This window comes from Bos javanicus, chromosome 18 (genome assembly GCF_032452875.1).
Source record: "Bos javanicus breed banteng chromosome 18, ARS-OSU_banteng_1.0, whole genome shotgun sequence".
In the NCBI taxonomy this organism is placed as follows: Eukaryota; Metazoa; Chordata; class Mammalia; order Artiodactyla; family Bovidae; genus Bos; species Bos javanicus.
The window spans coordinates 7,587,296-7,607,406 of record NC_083885.1 but is presented as its reverse complement, the minus strand read 5'-3'; the positions used below and the strand labels follow the sequence as shown (position 1 = coordinate 7,607,406).

The window sequence follows — 20,111 nt, the reverse complement described above, 5'->3', positions numbered from 1 at the left end:
GCAGGTGCTGGAGGAGTCAAAATGCCTCGTGCGGAGCTTCCTGAGGTCGGTGCTTGAAGATGTGAACGAGAAAGAATGCATCATGCTCAAGCAGCTCTGGAGCTCCTCCAAAGGCCTGGATTCCCTCTTCAGCTACCTGCAGGACAAAATTTACGAAGTGTGAGGGCCCAGCACTGCAGGGCCCCTGACTTCCAGCTCCGCCCCTGTGTTTCAGAGATCAGAGCCCAGTGTATGCCTGGCCGAGGGGTCTGTCCAGGTGTTTCTCTGTCCCTAGGGTTGTGTCCATTTCCTTGTGTCCTTTGGTTGCTCCTCATTGGTTTGGTTTTGTGTAATGATGGGAAACGCAGTGTGCTTGGCCTCCTGCCCTGTGTCCGCACCTCAAACCCCAACTGGCTGGAGGGCCATCGAGGGCTATCTCTTCCCAGGCCTTTGCCAGCGCCCTTGTCCCGCCCCACTTGCTGAGATCCACCATCCTTGTCCAGGAAGGAAGACCAGTCCCCTCGCCCCACCAGTCCTTCTGACGCAGGCTGTGTCTACACAGTGCCTCTGACGTGGGGACTCAGCTGCCATGCCCTCTGTGGCTAAGGGCAGATCCAGTGACTGGGGGACGACCAGTCTTAGGGGATTTTCCAGAGCAATGAGCAGAACACTTGTGTGGAGCCGGCCTCAGTCTCCTCTCTGATGCACGTCTGTGTGACTTTTAGGGCTTGGTCTTAACAACCCAACCAAGTGATTTACAAAACCCAGATATTGTACATTTAGGAGTGTTTTGTTAAATATATATTTTTTAAAACGATGTAAGTGGAAATTCTGATAATTTATGTGTATAATATGTAAAGCTAGTTTTGCAAAACACATAAACTACTAGGAAAGTGGTTTTTCCCCCCTTTAATCAGACTTATTTAATTTATTTATTTCTGTTTATATGTCACGGTGTCTGTTGTTCACACAGATACTACTTTCATGCTGCCCTAGAGCAAATCCCATACAGGGTCCGAGCTGTTTGGTGCATTCTAGCAATGAACCACGTAGATGTAAAATTCAGAGGGATGGAAATGGGATTGCTAGAATTAGAAGGAATGGCTCTGCACCAGCTTCTCTGTGTATGAAACAGCTCTGTGGTCATTGAACTTGTTCTAGGAGAAATCATGGAAGGGTCTTCTCTTCGCTCTCCTGCCTTTAAGGACATAAAGGGGCCTCCCACCTGAATGGTCCTGAGACACAGCCAGTCCCTAATCCCTGGATGTCAGGAACAGGTGGGGGCTGGGCCCCCTGGGGGTTGCATACTGCTGAGGGACATTTCTTCCTTTGGGGCTTGACTTTCAGAGTCCCTTTTCTCATAGGGCAGTGGTATCTGGTTGGGGCCTTCTAGAGAGACGGGGGACAGTCCCCACTCTGTGGAGCTGTCAGCAGCAGGTCTAAGTCTTTCTGCCTCCAGAAGTCCTGTTTTCAGGCTCTTTACTCCCATGAGGGAGCAGTAACCAGGGATTAGGCCTCTGCCCGTAGGCCACAGAGGGCCCCAGCCTTTGTGTTCAGGCTGTCGCCCAGAGTCCCCAGATCGGCCATGGAGGGGAGAGGTTTTGGTTTGGGGCCTTGGTTTTGGTTTCAGAGGCCGTCAGCATCGGGGTTCAAGCAGAGAAGTTACAGGGCCATGTTCTTCCGCGTGGGGGTCACACACCAGAGGAAGTTTGGTTCTCAGCGTGGCAGGATCTTTCCATTTCCACCCCAGCCCCCGAGTGTTCTCAAGGACCTCCGCTCACCCATCTCCTCTGCCCTCTGTCAGTCCCCAGCCCCTCCTGGCCCTTCCTTGGAGAGAGTGGAGAGGAGCGGTGAGAGTTGGGCACAGCTGAGGGAGGGGAGGGCGGCTGAGGGAGGGTCATTGCTGTAGTTCCCTCTCCCTCTCTGGTCCTCTTCCCTCCTCTGGAGGCAGCTGGACACCCTGGGCCGGGCAGGTGGAGAGGACTCGTGGTGCTGAGCTTTGCATTTCGGAGGACAGGTGGAGTCTCTGCACTTGAACTAGAGACTTAACCTGGGTTCTCCATCCTTCAGATGGTCTTGGCTCCATCTGCAGAAAGCCCCATTCCTTTTCCTGTGACCTCAAGAGAATCAGGGAAGAGCACACGTCTCACTTGCTTCTTCCTTCGGCAGGGAGACAGCTGCCTTGGCTAAATCCATCCACGGGACGATGGGTTGAAGTCCTGTGTACACCACCCCCACCCCCTGCCAACCACCGTGGTCCACGTGGGATCCTGTAGGAACTGTTACCATAGGGAAGCACCTCCCTTTGCTCAGATACCTGTGGTCACATCTTTATTTGGGTTTGTCTCCTCCTTTGAGAAAGCCAATGTGTGCTCTGCCAGAGCCCCTGGACGGCCTTGTTATTGGCAGGTAATCTCTCTCCCATCACTAAGTCGTCTAAAGAAAGAGCACCTTGCTTTCTGTTTACCTTCTAAGGACAACCACTTCATCGTCTCTAGAAGCAGAGTTAGGATTCCTGTTGGAGATGGAAGACAATGTTTGGAAATTTCTTTGGCTCAATGCCCATCTTTGTCCCCTGCCAGAAAAACCAGAAGTGTTTTAGCTTTGGACTAAAATGTAGCTTTGGATCATCAAATCCAAACTTCTAAACACCTCCAGGATCTCTGATGATAAGGTAGGAACGTGAAACCATCATTCAGGTGGAATGCCTGGGCAGGTTCCACGTATAAGAGGAGATGTTTTACCCGACAGTCTGTGTTTCGGCTGTTTCCATACAGTCAGTTCAAGAAGGATGTTCCACAAATTGGGCAAAAGTCAGTTTAATCTGTTGGCTACAGGGTAGACCAAACCACTGAGTTTTTCACTTTCTGAATAATTGCTTTGATAATGCAGAGATGAGATCCAGGTAACTTATGGCCAACTTACGACATGGGTTGTCGACTTATGGCCGACATGGGTTGAAATTCGCCAAACCTGTGGCTGTGTCACGGTTTGTCCTCCATAGCCTTCTTGAGATGGGGCCCAGGTTTTCATTTCTTATCTTCTACCCCAGAACCTTCTCTCCATCCATACGATCCTTTCTCCCCTCTCTCTACTCTGTCTCACCCGCTCCCCACCCAGTCGGTCATGTCCCAGAGCCTGGGCAGGTCTTAGAGGAATTGTACTTGGTCTAGGCAGCCCCGTCCTGGGTTGCCTTTGGGGAAGATGAGGGCACTTCTTTAGTCAAGAAGTCTTCTGGACAGTACCTCCTGTGCCATCCTGTGAGGCATGCGTTAGGACCCCCCTCTCCTCCAGCCCCTGGTGATTAGCATCCAGGGCCTTGCAGTGGAAGCACCTGAGTTAACAGCATGGTTCAGGAGGGCTTTTTGGAGAACGTTGCAAAGATGGTTAGAGCTCCAATGGCTCAGCCTAAGGCTGATATACCCATATATCCCTTCCTGCTGTGAAATAATGCCTGTGGGTGAAAACCATGAAAAATGACCCTCTAGGAAATGAAGTTGGATAACTCTAAGAAGCTAGTAGAGAATTGATTTAAAATATTATTCTTGTTTGGTATAAAGCAAACTGGGAAGTGTTCTCACTGAAGCATGAAAATAGGTTTTTCCCATGTGGAGTTTAGTATAAGGATGGAAAAATGATAATCACACTAGACTTTGACCAATGCAACTCTATTTCCTGATATCCATGTTGAAAAATAGCCTCCACTGGATGCGGAATTGCATTTCCCATGATTAACTGTTGGTTTAAAAAATTTTGTACACTTTTTTAATTTGAAATTTAGTCACATTCATATAGTTTTTCAAGCCAGTTTCTGTGGAAATTTTTTTAACAAAGAAAAAATATAGAAACACCTTCAGATCTTCCTAAGTGAATATTTAAAATGCAGAACTGCTTCTCTTCTGTGTTTCTGTATTCAGATACTGAGATCTGTTGTATATATTAGTTTAGACATCCTCACTAATATACACAGTATTTAAGACTCTAAATGAGATTTCTTAAGTATTTTATTTTATTCTCTGTAAATGGTTTTGTATGATCTTTAAAAATCTACACTTTGCTTTTGTAGATATTTAAGGGAAACCATTTGGGGGTTGTCTTGCATGTATATTTTTGTTGTAGATAAGTGTTGCTTAGTTATTTCTGCAAATTTTGGTTGAAATGCGTACAGACTTTAATACAGTATATATATTTTCAGAATATAAACTTTTATATTTCTGTGGTAAGTTAGGATCTGCGTTTTAGGCAATCTTTTCCATTAATATCACTTGTTCTTTCAAGAAATAGCATTCTGGTTTGGTGCCAATGGTTTTCTGTTTTTTTTTTTTTTCCCGTTAAAATCAAGTGCTCCTAAATTGTTAGAGAGCCGGTTAATTTTCTTTTTTTCAAAGTAATTGAGTTTGAAAAAATGTATTGAATTTGTGAATAAGCCTTACCATTAGGATCAGTAAAATTTTCCAACCTTTGCAACTAGGTATGTAGTTGAGGATCTCCCCATAAATTCTCACTGTGTGGCAGTTGATGGAGTTTGTGAACAGAGCCTTAAGCTTGTTGCAAAAAAAAAAAAAAGGTAATACGGGTTGTTTTTTTTTAAGCAGCGTAAGCCATGTGGATGGACTCTGTGCAGTCTGTACAGCATGGCTAATCTGGAGAGTGCGGTTGAGTTGACGGCAGCAGGGACCAGTTAGACACCTTGGCGATTGTCTTGGCCATACGAAGGGGCCCCGGACAGGTGTTCTGAAGCCCCCTGCGTACTGTTCATGTGGTGTAGACACGGCCACAGGGAGGGCCGCTGGTCCATTGTTTGTTTTGAACCAATGGCATTTCCTGCTACTGACCTTGGCGGTTGACCCCAGGTTCCTTGCAGGTGACCTGGGAATGTCCAGCCTGGCTGCGGTCAGCACTCCTTGAGAGATGTTAACAAAGTTTACATGTGAATCTTACTGTGTAGACAATCTGAAGTCGATTTCAGTTACGTCATCCTCATTCCCACATGTGCTGAGTGTCTTGTCAGTGAAGTAGGTGTATTAAGCCATACTGAACCTGAGTGTAGCAGGGCAGAGGCAACCTAGGTGTGCAACACACGCATCAGCTGAGCCGGTCTCAGCCCACTCTGGGCTGTTTGAACGGCGCATAAGTCGTGGAGCTCACTGGACGGGCGTCCACCAGGGTCTGATAAAACCAAGTAAACTCTGAAAATTAAACTTAAAAAAAATGATTCTTTCTCATTGGCCCTGCTTCTGCAGTTACCTCCTGGTTCTCCTTATCAAGGTTTCAAAGATGATCTTGAGACCAGGGCCATAGAATGGCTAAAGTCAAGTTATTCGGTTCATCTCAAAATACGTGTTCATAAAGCCAACCTGTCTCCCACTAGGATGGAGACTGGCTTCAAATATTTGCAGTGTGTGTGTCAATCAGAAAAACTGACATCTAGATTTTAGCCTCTGCTCTGACCTCTCTGTGGGTTGACCCTGCCTCGTTGGCCCAACACCTGGCCTTGCTCTGGAGCTCATTAAGGTGACTCTGGGCAGTTTGGAGGGTGTGGAATTTTCCGTATAGTATTTAATGTGTCCCTGTGCCATCAGTCCCAGCCTGAAGTCATTGCTGATGCCCGTGTTGACAGGACTGTGAAAATATTGCCTTTCATAAAACCAAGGACCAAAGAATTCCATTATTCCAGCAAAGCACGAGTTCCATAGATTGTGGGCACATTTAGGCAGAGGTGTGCATGCTTCATGGCACAGAGAAGCTGCCCCCGTCCACCAACCTTATGCTCCCCACGGCTGGCCCTACAGAGGGATTTGCCATCCCCTCTCGAAGGCTCTGGAAGATGAGTTTCTTAGATTGAAACGCGCTGTCCCAGGCGGGTGTTTCTGCTGTATAGTCCAGCCTTTATCCATGTTGGTACCGTAGAGAGTGGAGGTCCGGCATCCTTCAGGGTCCCTGATCAGCGTGTGATTTGTCCATCCGTGTAGACACCTCCAGCGCGCGTTCTTCAGATGTGTGTCTACACTGAGCAGCCAGATCCTACAGTTGCCAAATTTCCACCTCCTTTTTGTTCTCCATCAACCCATTCCGCTTCCTGTTTAGCCCTGGAAGAAATCTCTTCACTTCTCACACTAGGTAGATGCTCCATGCTCATCCACAATGAAACCATTCATCCATCGGCCGGCTGAGAAATGATCTGATACTGAAGAAGTGGGATTCTAGTGGTAAGGCTTATTACCAAACCTCTGATAATGAAGCAGGCTACCAAAAAATGTATCCGGCCCACCCCGGGAGTGTTCAGATTTGATCATGGATCTAGCACACACACCAAAATCCAAGGAGACCTTTGCAAATTAGGCTACTCGTTTTCTTTCGCCAGGTTATCATGGGAAAGTCTTTAACTAGTTCTGAATATCTGTAAGTATGAGTACTTCATAGACTTATAAAGCAGGTACAGCGCCCCTTTCTCACCACGCTGTAAATATTACCCGAGACTGGGTGCGGTACTGAGGGATAATAACCTTCTGATTTATCAAACGCTGACTGTCTAGAGCAAATTGTACACTCTCTTTGTGAATGGTCCTGTAACGTGTATGAACACATTTCTGGGTGCCTTAGAAGTTGTATTTTTCATGTGTGCTAATATGCAGTATTTATACATCGTGAGAAGCTGCTTTGAATAAAAAGGTTGAAACTTGGTCTGCGTTCACTCGTGTCCTCCCTTTGGCAGCCTGGCAGGTGAAGTTCACAGACGAGTTCTGTGGTTTCCAAACAGAGATGTTTCTGGGGTCTCCAGGGGGTTGCAACAGCTGAGGCTTCTAGGTTGAGTCTGAGTTCCTAGGGAGCAAAGGTGCCTCCCACCCACATCTACCTTGAGCTTCAGTAATTCAGGCCGGTGGATCGCTGCGGGGCAATGGGTTGGTAACAGAAGACCTGGAAATGGGGAGGGGTGCAGGTAGGATTTGTCAGAAATTGGTAGGAGCATCCACTCCTTCCCTGACCCAGCCAGCATGTTTCTTTGCATAGCTATCCCTCCTCACTGGAGATAAACCTCTGCAGAGCTTGGTTTTATACAATCCCAGCTGCACACGTGACTCACAGGCATGTTTGTCACTATGGAATTATACAAAGTCTGTTCTCTTTGCTTTGGTCGTCATGTTGTGGCTCTCAGGAGAAGCATGCTGCTGAGGACGCCTGGCTCTGGAGACAACACGGAGGCCACAGGAAAGAGGAAGAAGAAGTCTGTCAGGGGCTTGAGGCAGCAGGGAACTCTGTGGAAGGAACTTGCATAAGGTCACGTCTACCTGTCTGTCCATCCAGCGGTGGTGTTGAGCCCCCAGCTCTGCCTCGAGGCCACACCAGTGCTGACAGGCACAGATTACTCAGTCCCTGTCATGCAGAATCTTGGGGTCCAGAAGTGTGAGAAAGACATGTCATCCTGCCTTAATTCTCAGACTGCCCACAATGTGGTACTGGAAAGAAGAGCTTACATAATCTCCAACACCCCTAGAATCTAGAAGATGGTGTGGTGGTGTTAGTTTTCCATCAAATCCCCATCCAGCGGTGTGGACCAGCCAGCCTAGGCTGGAGCCCAGGATCGTCCCGCTGATGGTCCCCTTTCCTTTCTCTTGTTCTTGGTGTCCTCAGTATTGTCTTGTGTGCCTCTCTGCCCTTTCTCTGAAGTCCTGACTCCATCCTGAGTAGTCAAGATCAAACCTGGAAACCCTTTTGCTCCTGACTGTGTCTGGTCCTTCCAGAAGACTGGACGAAACCTTTCAGACGTTTCAGGGTGAAGCGTCTGTAAGACTAACCCTCTTCTTCTGACTGTCTCTCCCAGGCTACCTTTGATGCGATGTGATACTTGAAGGAAGCCCTCACCCAGTGGTGAGAACTGAGCTGAGGGTCTCACGTGGTCAGACACATCAACAATTAAAGGGACCGCCACTATGTTGGATGAACAGTAATGGAGTGTAATCCCCAAATTTTGCCTCTCACTGTTTCTTTAAGTTGGATTAACTGAATAATCATCTCCTAGATGAAAACACAGGTAGGCTGTCAGTTCAGTCCAGTCACTCAGTCGTGTCCGACTCTATGCGACCCTATGGACTGCAGCACGCCAGGCTTCCCTGTCCATCATCAACTCCCAGAGCTTGCTCAAACTCAGTGTCCATCGAGTCAGTGATGCCATCCAACCATCTCATCCTCTGTCATCTCCTCCTCCTGCCTTCAGTCTTTCAGCAAATAATACAGTGTCACAAACACAATGTCAGTTCAGTTGTCAAAGATGGTTATGTTCCATTTAAGCATCAATGCTTCCAATTTCATTCAATGTCAAGACTTCACTCATTCTTACCGACTCTCATTTCCTTTCCTGGTTGGATTAGGGAGCGCTCGAAAGATTTTATAAGGACCAAGTGGTGCTCTTGTCACATGGGGACTCTCCTTCTCTGGGCCCAATAAATGTTTATACTGACTCTCTTTCAGGGAACCCATATGGGTTTCTTGGTGATTTCTTCAGTTGATGGTGGCCAGTCTCTTACAGTTGCCAAGTAAACTCTGCATCATCAGCACATCACTCCCTCCTCAGTCCCTAGGAGTCTGGGGTCCACTGCCCGCTTCTTCAGTGGACGTCTGTTTGTCCCTGTAGGGTAAGATGATGCCTAGACCCCATCTGGCTCAGGGGAGCATTCATGCAACCTCTGTTCACACAGACCAGGGATCACAGGCTGAATCCCAAACAGCAGCGACTGCCTCCCTGGTGGGCTAACTAGTCAGCTGGTCGGCCTCTCGTTCACTGAATTTCTCAGGCACGAGTCAGATGCCAATCTGCTGTGTTCCCTAAGGTTTAGGGGATGCATATAAATTGCTAAAGCCTCGTTTCCTTTGACTTCAGATGAAAGGGGAGGCCTTCTCACTCACTCTGGGGTGTGTATACGTGTGTGTGTGTGTGAAGGGGTGGTAGGTAGCATAGTTCTCACCAAAGAAATTCTTACAAACCCTCCTTAATAGATGTTAGATTCATACATTACATCCCAAAATGATTCAGGCTCTTGCGAGTGGTGGTTTCAACATGCTGGCAGGTCTTTGTATGGGAGACATGTGCTGTACGGCCTCGTGGGTTGTGCTGAGGATTCAAGTTTCCACTCTAAGGGAGGTTGGAGGGCTTAGGAAGGAGCAGCCAGGACTGACTTGTGCTTTTAGCATATTTGCTAGTTTTGGGCAAAAGGGAGCTGAGGGCAAGGGGACCCAAAGGAGACCCTGGTAGTTGTCTGTCTGCCCTCAATGAAGGCTTGAATTGGGGATGGGGCAGTTGAGGTAATAGGAAGGAGTGACATCCTGAGTGTATGTTTAAGGCAGACTTAAAACGAGTCAAGTTTGGTCCTGGGATTTGGGGTTGCCCCCTAACTGAGGCAGGGACAGCTCTGGGGTTTAGGGGGGCAGATCTGAGTTGGAGTGCTTGGAGCTCACCTGAGTCCTGGTATCACATGCACAGGGTGTTTGAACTTGCTTAGCCTTTGGGGATTACAACTGTGCTCGCCTTCTAGGGAGTTTTTAAATGATTAAATGAGATTTATAAAAACATATGTATATATGTGACTGTATGAATATGTGAGAGTTTATATATATGAGATTTATTTAAATATACAAAGGACATTAATTATAAAATTAGATTATGTATATTTATAAGAGTTGGCATGAAGTCTTTTTTAATGATTAAATGAGATTTGCATAATTATATAGAGTCTCTAGAACAGTTGCTAACATAGTCCATATTTAATGGTTAAGTGAGATTTTCTTATATATGCAAAATTTATATAAATGAGATTTATATATAAGTATCATATATAAGATGGAGAAGGCAATGGCACCCCACTCCAGTACTCTTGCCTGGAAAATCCCATGGAGGGAGGAGCCTGGTAGGCTGCAGTCCATGGGGTCGCTAGGAGTCAGGCATGACTGAGTGACTCCACTTTCACTTTTCACTTTCCTGCATTGGAGAAGGAAATGGCAACCCTCTCCAGTGTTCTTGCCTGGAGAATCCCAGGGATGGCGGAGCCTGGTGGGCTGCCGTCTATGGGGTCGCACAGAGTCAGACACGACTGAAGTGACTTAGCAGCAGCAGCATCATATATAAATTTTAGAGATTATATATAATTATCATTATATGTGGACTCAGATAGTAAAGAATCCGCCTGCAATGTGGGAGACCTGTGTTTTATCCCTGGTTGGGAAGATCCGAATGGCAACCCACTGCAGTATTCTTGCCTGGAGGATCCCATGGACAGAGCAGCCTGGAGGGCTACAGTCCATGGAGTCGCAAAGAGTCAGACACGGCTGAGTGGCTAATATACACACACACATACATATGTAATTGAGGTTTTATCTATGTACAAAATGTTTAGAACAGCTGTTGGCACATAGTCACTTTCTAAAAATGAAATACAGTTGAATTACAGTGTTGTGTTAATTAACGCTGTGCAGCAAAGCGACTCCGTCGTACATAGACATCCTTTTGTGATATTCTTTCCATTATCGCAGGACACTGAATGTAGTTCCCTGTGCTCTACAGTAGGACTCTATTGTTACGCATTCCATATACAATGTCTGCATCCGCTAATCCCAGATTCCCAGTCCGTTCCTCCCCATCACCCCTCCTCCCTGGCAATCACCAGTCTGTTCTCCATGTCCATGAGCCTGTTTCTGTTTCATAGGTAAGCTCCTTTTTGTCATATCTTAGATTCCACATATAAGCAATATCATATGGTATTTGTCTTTCTGTTTCTGACTTAATTCATTTAGGATGATAATCTGTAGTCGCATCCATGTTGCTGCATACGGCCTTATTTTGTCCTTTTTTGGCTGAGTAATATTCCTTCTTCTATATCCATTCATCTGTTGATGGATATTTTGTCTCCATGTCTTGTCTATGTGCATAACCACTCTTTAGTGATGAAATGAACTTTACATATATATGCATGAGTTTATATATATATATATATATATATATATATATATATATATATTCAGTCAGTTCAGTCACTCAGTCATGTCTGACTCTTTGCGACCCCATGAATCGCAGCACGCCAGGCCTCCCTGTCCATCACCAACTCCCGGAGTTCACTCAGACTCACGTCCATCGAGTCGGTGATGCCATCCAGCCATCTCATCTTCTGTTGTCCCCTTCTCTTCCTGCCCCCAATCCCTCCCAGCATTAGAGTCTTTTCCAATGAGTCAACTCTTCACATGAGGTGGCCAAAGTACTGGAGTTTCAGCTTCAGCATCATTCCTTCCAAAGAAATCCCAGGGCTGATCTCCTTCAGAATGGACTGGTTGGATCTCCTTGCAGTCCAAGGCACTCTCAAGAGTCTTCTCCAACACCACAGTTCAAAAGCATCAATTCTTCGATGCTCAGCTTTCTTCACAGTCCAACTCTCACATCCATACATGACCACTGGAAAAACCATAGCCTTGACTAGATGGACCTTTGTTGGCAAAGTAATGTCTCTGCTTTTGACTATGCTATCTAGGTTGGTCATAACTTTCCTTCCAAGGAGTAAGCGTCTTTTAATTTCATGGCTGCAGTCACCATCTGCAGTGATTTTGGAGCCCCCCAAAATAAAGTCTGACACTGTTTCCACTGTTTCCCCATCTATTTCCCAAGAAGTGATGGGACCAGATGCCATGATCTTCATTTTCTGAATGTTGAGCTTTAAGCCAACCTTTTCACTCTCCACTTTCATCAAGAGGCTTTTTAGTTCCTCTTCACTTTCTGCCATAAGGGTGGTGTCATCTGCATATCTGAGGTTATTGATATTTCTCCCGGCAATCTTGATTCCAGCTTGTGCTTCTTCCAGCCCAGCGTTTCTCATGATATACTCTGCATATAAGTTAAATAAGCAGGGTGACAATATACAGCCTTGACATACTCCTTTTCCTATTTGGAACCAGTCTGTTGTTCCATGTCCAGTTCTAACTTTTGCTTCCTGACCTGCATACAAATTTCTCAAGAGGCAGATCAGGTGATCTGGTATTCCCATCTCTTTGAGAATTTTCCACGGTTTATTGTGATCCACACAGTCAAAGGCTTTGGCATAGTCAATAAAGCAGAAATTGATGTTTTTCTGGAACTCTCTTGCTTTTTCCATGATCCAGTGGATGTTGGCAATTTGATCTCTGGTTCTTCTGCCTTTTCTAAAACCAGCTTGAACATCAGGAAGTTCACGGTTCACATATTGTTGGAGCCTGGCTTGGAGAATTTTGAGCATTACTTTACTAGCGTGTGAGATGAGTGCAATTGTGCAGTAGTTTGAGCATTCTTTGGCATTGCCTTTCTTTGGGATTGGAATGAAAACTGACCTTTCCATTCCTGTGGCCACTGCTGAGTTTTCCAAATTTGCTGACATATTGAGTGCAGCACTTTCACAGCATCATCTTTCAGGATTTGAAAGAGCTCAACTGGAATTCCATCACCTCCACTAGCTTTGTTCGTAGTGATGCTTTCTAAGGCCCACTTGACTTCACATTCCAGGATGTCTGGCTCTAGGTGAGTGATCACACCATCGTGATTATCTTGGTCATGAAGATCTTTTTTGTACAGTTCTTCTGTGTATTCTTGCCACCTCTTCTTAATATCTTCTGCTTCTGTTAGGTCCATACCATTTCTGTCCTTTATTGAGCCCATCGTTGCATGAAATGTTCCCTTGGTATCTCTAATTTTCTTGAAGAGATCTCTAGTCTTTCCCATTCTGTTGTTTTCCTCTATTTCTTTGCATTGATCCCTGAGGAAGGCTTTCTTATCTCTTTTTGCTATTCTTTGGAACTCTGCATTCAGATGCTTATATCTTTCCTTTTCTCCTTTTCTTTTCGCTTCTCTTCTTTTCACAGCTATTTGTAAGGCCTCAGACAGCCATTTTGCTTTTTTGCATTTCTTTTATATGGGGATGGTCTTGATCCCTGTCTCCCGTACAATGTCACGAACCTCCGTCCATAGTTCATCAGGCACTCTATCAGATCTAGTCCCTTAAATCTATTTCTCACTTCCACTGTATAATTAAGGGATTTGATTATATTAGATTTATTTAAAGTGTGAGATTAAGTGGGTACTTACCTACATACATATACAAACACACTCTCATCTTTAGGACCATTGTTGGCAAAGCATTGCTACTGAATCAAGAGTAGCCTTATCAGTACTTACGCTGGTGGAGGCCGGGGCGAGAGACTGGGTCGCATCAGTCAGGGACTCGGGTATGTCTGTTAGACGAGAGCAAATGCAGGTCTGGGCTCAGGCAGAAGCTGGGTAGGAAAGTAATGTCTCTCTGCTCTCCCAGGTGAGAACTAGTCTCTGCTGGTGGCTGAATGGACACTTCCCCAGAGAAGGCCCCTGGCTGTGACACCATGGCACACCCTTTTCCTCACTGGCCTCTGTGTCCTCCTGCATGTGGGGCTCATGCTGCTGCCTCTCTTAAGGTTATTGGGAGGATTCAATGAGAATGTGTGCGAGGCCTGCTGCCCTTTTCCTTGGGGATTCCCTAAGGCGGCCCTGTCAGAAGCTCTTGGGTTCTGAGGTTTCCAGTGAGGTCTGTACTTCTCCATCCTCTAAACCCCTTCCTGGAAATGCGGATGCAGAGGCTTGGGCCCAAGGATGGTCCAGGAGCCTTCCCAAGCTGGGGGTGAGGACAAGAGCCCTTTGGGCACCGAGGCAAGTTGAGAAATCAGCGTCCAGGAGCCGACAGGCATCATGGGGGCACAAATCTGGAATGGCTGGGAGGTTCAGGGCAGAGAGTGGGAGGGGGACACTTTATAGGGCAGCTGCTGTTTTGTTCAGGGGTCAGGAGGAGACTGTCCAGGGCACCAGGCAGGCGGGCAGCACCCATATGTGTATGAACGTCAGTGGTAATTCCTCCTCCAAGGCTGTCAGTTTGTGAGAAATGTGGAGAGATCTTGCTGACAAGTGACTGGAGAGATCAACAGCAACAATGTCAATGGAAAGAGCATGATGTATATGATTGTTATACGGGCAGAAAGCCTTGCATTTACGTCTCTGATCTGACTTCATTGAATGGCAGTCTTCATTTCCTAATCTGTGCAATGGGCACAATAACTCTCACTACAGGTCATTATGATGCTCATGCAAGCTGAAGGCAGAAAGTGCCCGCAGTAGAGTGGCACATAGTAGGTGTCCTATACATGTTGATCGCCTGATACCTACCTCCTCCCCTTCCCCGTCTTTAAAGCAGTGGAAATCTGTCTGGAGCACAGGGGCGGAGCGGACGATGCAGACTGGGAGGCAGCAAGGGTCTCCACGAGTCAGTCATCAGGGACTGACATTCAAGCTGGTGTAATTCAAGAAGTGCCAGGAGACCCCACCCACGTGGGAACCCCCAGCCAGATGGTGACTTGTGGGGTGTAACTTAACCTCCTGGAGTAAGGGCCTTAAAAATGATTTGTGGCTGTGGGACAGTTGGGGTCCACGGGCTTAGCCACCACATGCAGAACACACACACACACACACACACACACACACACACACTAATAGAACACTTGTGGACTTGCCCGGGGGGCAGAGGTGGGGGACGCATGTCCTTGGGATTTTCCATCTATTGTCAAACATGGAGCCTGGGCTCTACCAGGACAGATGGCAAATGAGCTGTCTCACGGTGCCAGGGGGCCCCGATGGGTTCTAGCTTCAGGCCACACTCGGCGTCCCAAGACGCCTCCTTGTCTCGCGCAGACACACTTGTTTACACTTTCACTTCCAAAGAGGGGCCCGCAGGCTTCTCTCACAGCCATTTGGATGGTAACAAGCAGTTACTGACAAAAGAAGAGAAAACTCAGACGTTGTGGGCCAGTTCCTGGCAGAGGAGATCTGTGGTTGACAATTATTTTTTTTTTTAAAGGAGTCTTGCGGTTGTGTCTTTAAGATTGTATCTCCTCTTGGCCACATTTCCTGTTTGATTGCGGAGTCTTTTCCTCCCCCTTCTACTCCTGCCTGTGTCTTGCATTGGTTGTAGTATTATCATCACAGCAATGGCCAAGAGGAAGCCGGAAGCGCCTGGCGTTTGGCGTCAAATGGAGCTGAGTTCACGTTCTCCCTCCATCATGGTGTGATGTCATGTGATGACTCAGCCCCTTTTGCCTTCGGTACCTCTTCTAGGTTTTGTTTGTTTGTTTTAAGAATTAAGAAATATCGTAGGCAGACGCTTTACTGTCTGAGCCACCAGGGAAGTCCGTATGCAGACATACAACTGAAAAACGTGTACTCATTTTGTACCCAATTTCTTTGCCTGCCTCAGTCTAATAGGAGAGAAAAACTGGGGCTCAGAAAGGTGAAATGACTTGCCCAAGGACACACAGTAGTAAGCAGTGAGTGGGAATTCCAGAGCGTCTTTCTGTTCTTTCATTCTAAAATAATTTGACTTACAAGAAAGTTGCAAAAATTGTACACCCCCAAATTACACATACCCTTCACCCAGATCCCCCAAACGATAACATCTTGCATAAACATGGCATGGTTTTAAAAATAGGAAATTAACATTAACAACAATACTATGATCTAATTATTCAGACTTTACCGACTGTCCCATGATTGTCCTTTTTCTGGTCCCGAATCCAATCCAAGGTGATGCGTCACATTTAGTTCTCCTGTTCCTCTTTAACCTGGAGCAGTTCCTTCACCTTTCTGAGATTTTCTTGACCTTGACAGTTGGAAGAGAATATAAGAAGCTAGTTACATTTTGCAGTTTTGGGTTTGTCTCATCTTTCCCCGTTATTAGATTCAGGTTATGCATTTTGGGAGGAGGATCACAGAAGCCATGTCATGTCTCTCTGAGTGCATCGCATCAGGGCCATTTGTTCTCTTACCGATGATGTCAACTTGATCATTTGGGTTTAGATTCCAAGGCTTCTTTTCTTTTGACTGCACCATGCTACCAACAATCTGATTTCTATATACTGGACTCAAGCTGTCAGAACTGATCCTGCCGTTAAAGCTGTTGAAAATAATATTAAATGATACCACAACTCAAGATGTTGCTTTTATACTGTGAGTTTCCTTGAGGGCAAAAACTGATTTTGAATCTTCGGTGCTTTTGTGCCTTGCACAGAGAGAAAGCCAAGATGCTGTTTGTTGAATGAAAATAAATAAAATCATGAACATATGAGTGAATGGGGTTCTCAGTTCAAGTTGAGGGCAGGAATATATACCTTATATATCCCTTTGCTTTCTATATTGCCTACAAACAGTGGATACTCAATAATGTGAGTGAATGAAACTAACACTTCCAAGTGGATATTTCCTGACTTACAAGAAGAAGGGGAAAATATCTATTTTGTATTTTAAAAAATGAAAAATATTTATTTTTTTCACAGCTCTTTCGTATTAAACAAAGGTATTTCTGCTTTGATTCTGGGTGTGTAAAAATAACTTTCTTATCTTTGGTTGTTTGTGGTATTTCCACAGATGGAGACCATAACTGTTTAGTTTAAGAAAGCTGGTTAATTATTTGGGCCCGTGATAGGCAGAATACTGAGATGGCTTCAAGATTGCCACCCGATATAATCCCCTGTTCTTGAGTGAGGTGGGCCTGCTCTAATCGGTTCAACCATTAGGAGACTAGAGGTCAGAGATGGAGTATTCAGAGATTCAGACTTGAGAGACCAAAGGGAGAGAGTCACATGGTAGGGAATGGGAGGAGGGTTCTAGGAGCTGAGATCAGCCACCAGTCAGGGGCTTGTAGCAAGAAAACAGGGACCTCAGTCCACAGACACAAGGCACTGAATTCTACCAACACCCTGAGTGAGATTGGAAGGGGACCTGAGCCTCAGATGGGACCCAAACCCATTGACACCTTAATTTTGCCTCATGAGACCTTGAGCAAAGAACTCAGCTATACTGTGCCCCAACTCCCAGACCATGGAAACAGATGATACATTTGTGTTGTTGTAAGTGGCTAAGTTTGTGATGCATTGTTACACAGCAATAGTTTGGCCTTTTCTGAGCGTCACATAGTTGGAGTTATGCAGTGTGTGGAGAAGGCAGCGGCACCCACTCCAGTGCTCTTGCCTGGAAAATCCCATGGACGGAGGAGCCTGGTAGGCTGAGTCCATGGTGTTGCGAAGAGTCGGACACGACTGAGTGACTTCACTTTCACTTTTCACTTTCATGCATTGGAGCAGGAAATGGCAACCCACTCCAGTGTTCTTGCCTGGAGAATCCCAGGGGGGATGGAGCCTGCTGGGCTGCCGTCTATGGGGTCGCACAGAGTTGGACACGATTGAAGCGACTTAGCAGCAGCAGCAGCAGCAGCTTTTTCAAACGGGCTAATTTCACTTAAGTTTCCTCCATGTCTTCTTTGTGACTTGACAGCCAATTTTTTTTTTTTTTTTTTTACTGCTGAATCAACTTGAGGCTCTAAGAGTCACATGGCCAGGAAATGGCAGAATCATACTTTGAACCTAGCTCTAGTTGAGTCATAAACACACGTTATTTCTTCTGGAGGTCACAGCATGGGGTAGTCCCTGTGCCTCAGAAGAGGCGAGCGTGGTTTCTTTTGTCTCTCTTCAGTCTGCCATTTTCCTCGGGTCTCACTCAGAATGGTTTTCCCTATCGGCTTGTAGATTAGGTTGTTATCAAGGGAGGGGGATAATTATTGATTACTTTCTATACACTGGGTACCATACATTGCCTTAAATTTTTTTTTAATACAATTTTAAAGGTTACTTAACATTTACAAAATATTGGCTATATTCCCCGTGTTGTACAATAAATCCTCACACTCAGCAGTTTGTACCGCCCCTCCTTTTCACCCTCTCCCCCTGCTGATAACCACTAGTTTATTCTCTGTATCTGTGAGTCTGCTTCTTTCCTGTTGTATTCACTAGTTTGTCATATTTTTTTAGATTCCACACATTAGTGATATCATACAGTATTTGTCTTTCTCTGCCTGACTCACTTGACTTAACATAATTCCCTCCAAGCCTATCCATGCTGCTGCAGATGGCAAAAATGCATTCTTTTTTGTGAGTAACATTCCATTGTGTGTATGTGTATACCACATCTTTATGCATCCATCTGTTGATGGACGGTTAGGCTACTTCCATCTTGACTATAGTAAATAATGCTGCTATGGACATTGGAGAAGGCAATGGCACCCCACTCCAGTGCTCTTGCCTGGAAAATCCCATGGATGGAGGAGCCTAGTGGGCTACAGTCCATGGGGTCGCTAAGAGTCGGACACAACTGAGTGACTTCACTTTCACTTTTCACTCTCATGCATTGGAGAAGGAAATGGCAACCCAATCCAGTGTTCTTGCCTGGAGAATCCCAGGGCCGGGGGAGCCTGGTGGGCTGCCATCTATGGGGTCTCACAGAGTCGGACATGACTGAAGTGACTTAGCAGCAGCAGCAGCAGCATGGACATTGGGGTGCATGTATCTTTTCAAGTGAGTAGTTTTGGGTTGTTTTGTATGTATACCCAGGAGTGGCATTGTTGAGTCATGTAGCTGCTCCGTTTTTAGGTTCTTGAGGAAACTCCATACAGTTTCCCACCAGCTGCACAAATTTACATTTCCACCAACAGTGTATAAGGGTTCTGTTTTCTCCACGTCCTCGCAAACATTTGCTATTTGTGTTCTTTTTGATAGTAGCCATTCTGACAGGTATGAGGTGATATCTCACCGTGGTTTTGGTCAGCATTTCCCTGATGATTAGTGATGTTGAGATCTTTTCATGTGCCTGTTGATCATATGCATTTCCATTTTGAAAAGTGTCTGTTCAGTTCTTCTGCCCATTCTTAAGTAGAGTTATTTGTTTTTCTGATGTTTGTATGAGTTGCTTACTTATGTTGGATTTTAACCCCTTATCAGTCACATCATTTGCAAATAAATATTTTCTCCCATTCAGTCTTTTCATTTTGTCGATGGTTTCCTTTGCTGTGCAAAACTTGTAAGTTTAATTAGCCCCTTTTGTTTATTTTTGCTTTTATTTAGTTTAGGAGATGGATCCGAAAACATTGCTGTGATTTATGCCAAAGAGTGTTTTGTCTGTTTTCTCCTAGGTGTTTTATAATATATAGTCTTACATTTAAGTGTTTAATCCATTTTGAATTTATTTTTGTATATGGTAGTATAGAATATAATTTTATTCTTTTCCACGTAGTTCTCCAGTTTTCCCAGCACCGCTTATTGAAGAGCCTGTCTTTTCTCTATTGTATACTCTTGGCTCCCATGTTATGGATTAATTGACCACAAGTGCATGGGCTTAGTTCCGGGCTTCCTGTCTTGTTCCACTGATTTATGTTTCTATTTTTGGCCAGTACCACACTGTTTTCATTATTGTCACTTTTTAGTTTAGTCTGAGCTCAGGGCATGTGTTTCCTCAACTTCTCATGCACTGCCTTTTATATCTGCTGTTTAACCCTTACAGCAAACCAGTTGGGTAATATTATGATCTTCTTATTTTACAGATGAAGAAAATGAGCCTCAAAGTCATTAAGTCACTTTTCCAAGTCACAATTAGTCCCAAGTAGTAAATGGCAGCTGCTGGTTTGGAATGTGGAGTGGTCTTGTTTTAAGCTTTATGACCTGTACTCTGTGCTGAGGGCCCTCATTCTTCTTGGTCTTAGGCACCTCTCTTTCTCTTAAAAGAGATTGGGCTGCAGCCCCTCATGAGTTATTACATTTAGCTAATTAATGATTGCCATTCCTAGTAATTTCACCAAAAGGGAGTCAACTGGACATTATTTTTCTCCTCATGGAAAGACGTAATACCACCTGTCTCTAAATTGGGCTTGCAATGTCCAGGAACTGTATGCGAGAGGATATGTTAAGCAAAACTCTATCAATGCAATTAGTCAAATCTAGAATGCAGAAAAGTGCAGAAAAAAAACTATGTCAGCATTTGGTTCCTTTACCAGATGACTTTCAAAGGAGAAAATATCAATGGGAGAAGGGAACCTAGGAGAGACATATGTACCAAACATCATATGTAGATTGTGTCAGATCTTGATTTGAACAAAAAAAAACTGTGTGCATGTGTATGTGTGAATAATATTAAGGAATTGCTGGTAGTTTTTTGATAGGATACTGACACTGTAGTTAGCCTTTTTAAAAATGTTCTTCTGGACTTCCTTGATGGTTCACTGGTA

At 45.2% G+C, this 20,111-nt stretch overlaps 1 protein-coding gene across 2 annotated transcripts in view; it reads left to right on the top strand.

Annotated features, from left to right (window-relative positions):
• The window catches only part of CDYL2 (chromodomain Y like 2), a 170,091-nt gene extending 163,429 nt beyond the window's left edge, over nt 1-6,662 (top strand). For both annotated transcript variants that reach the window (XM_061386825.1, XM_061386826.1), the window contains one exon: nt 5-6,662. In XM_061386825.1, coding sequence (XP_061242809.1) covers nt 5-163 — 159 coding nt within the window. In that variant the 3' untranslated portion in view covers nt 164-6,662. The remainder of the gene's footprint in view (nt 1-4) is intronic.
• Nucleotides 6,663-20,111: the final 13,449 nt, after the last annotated feature.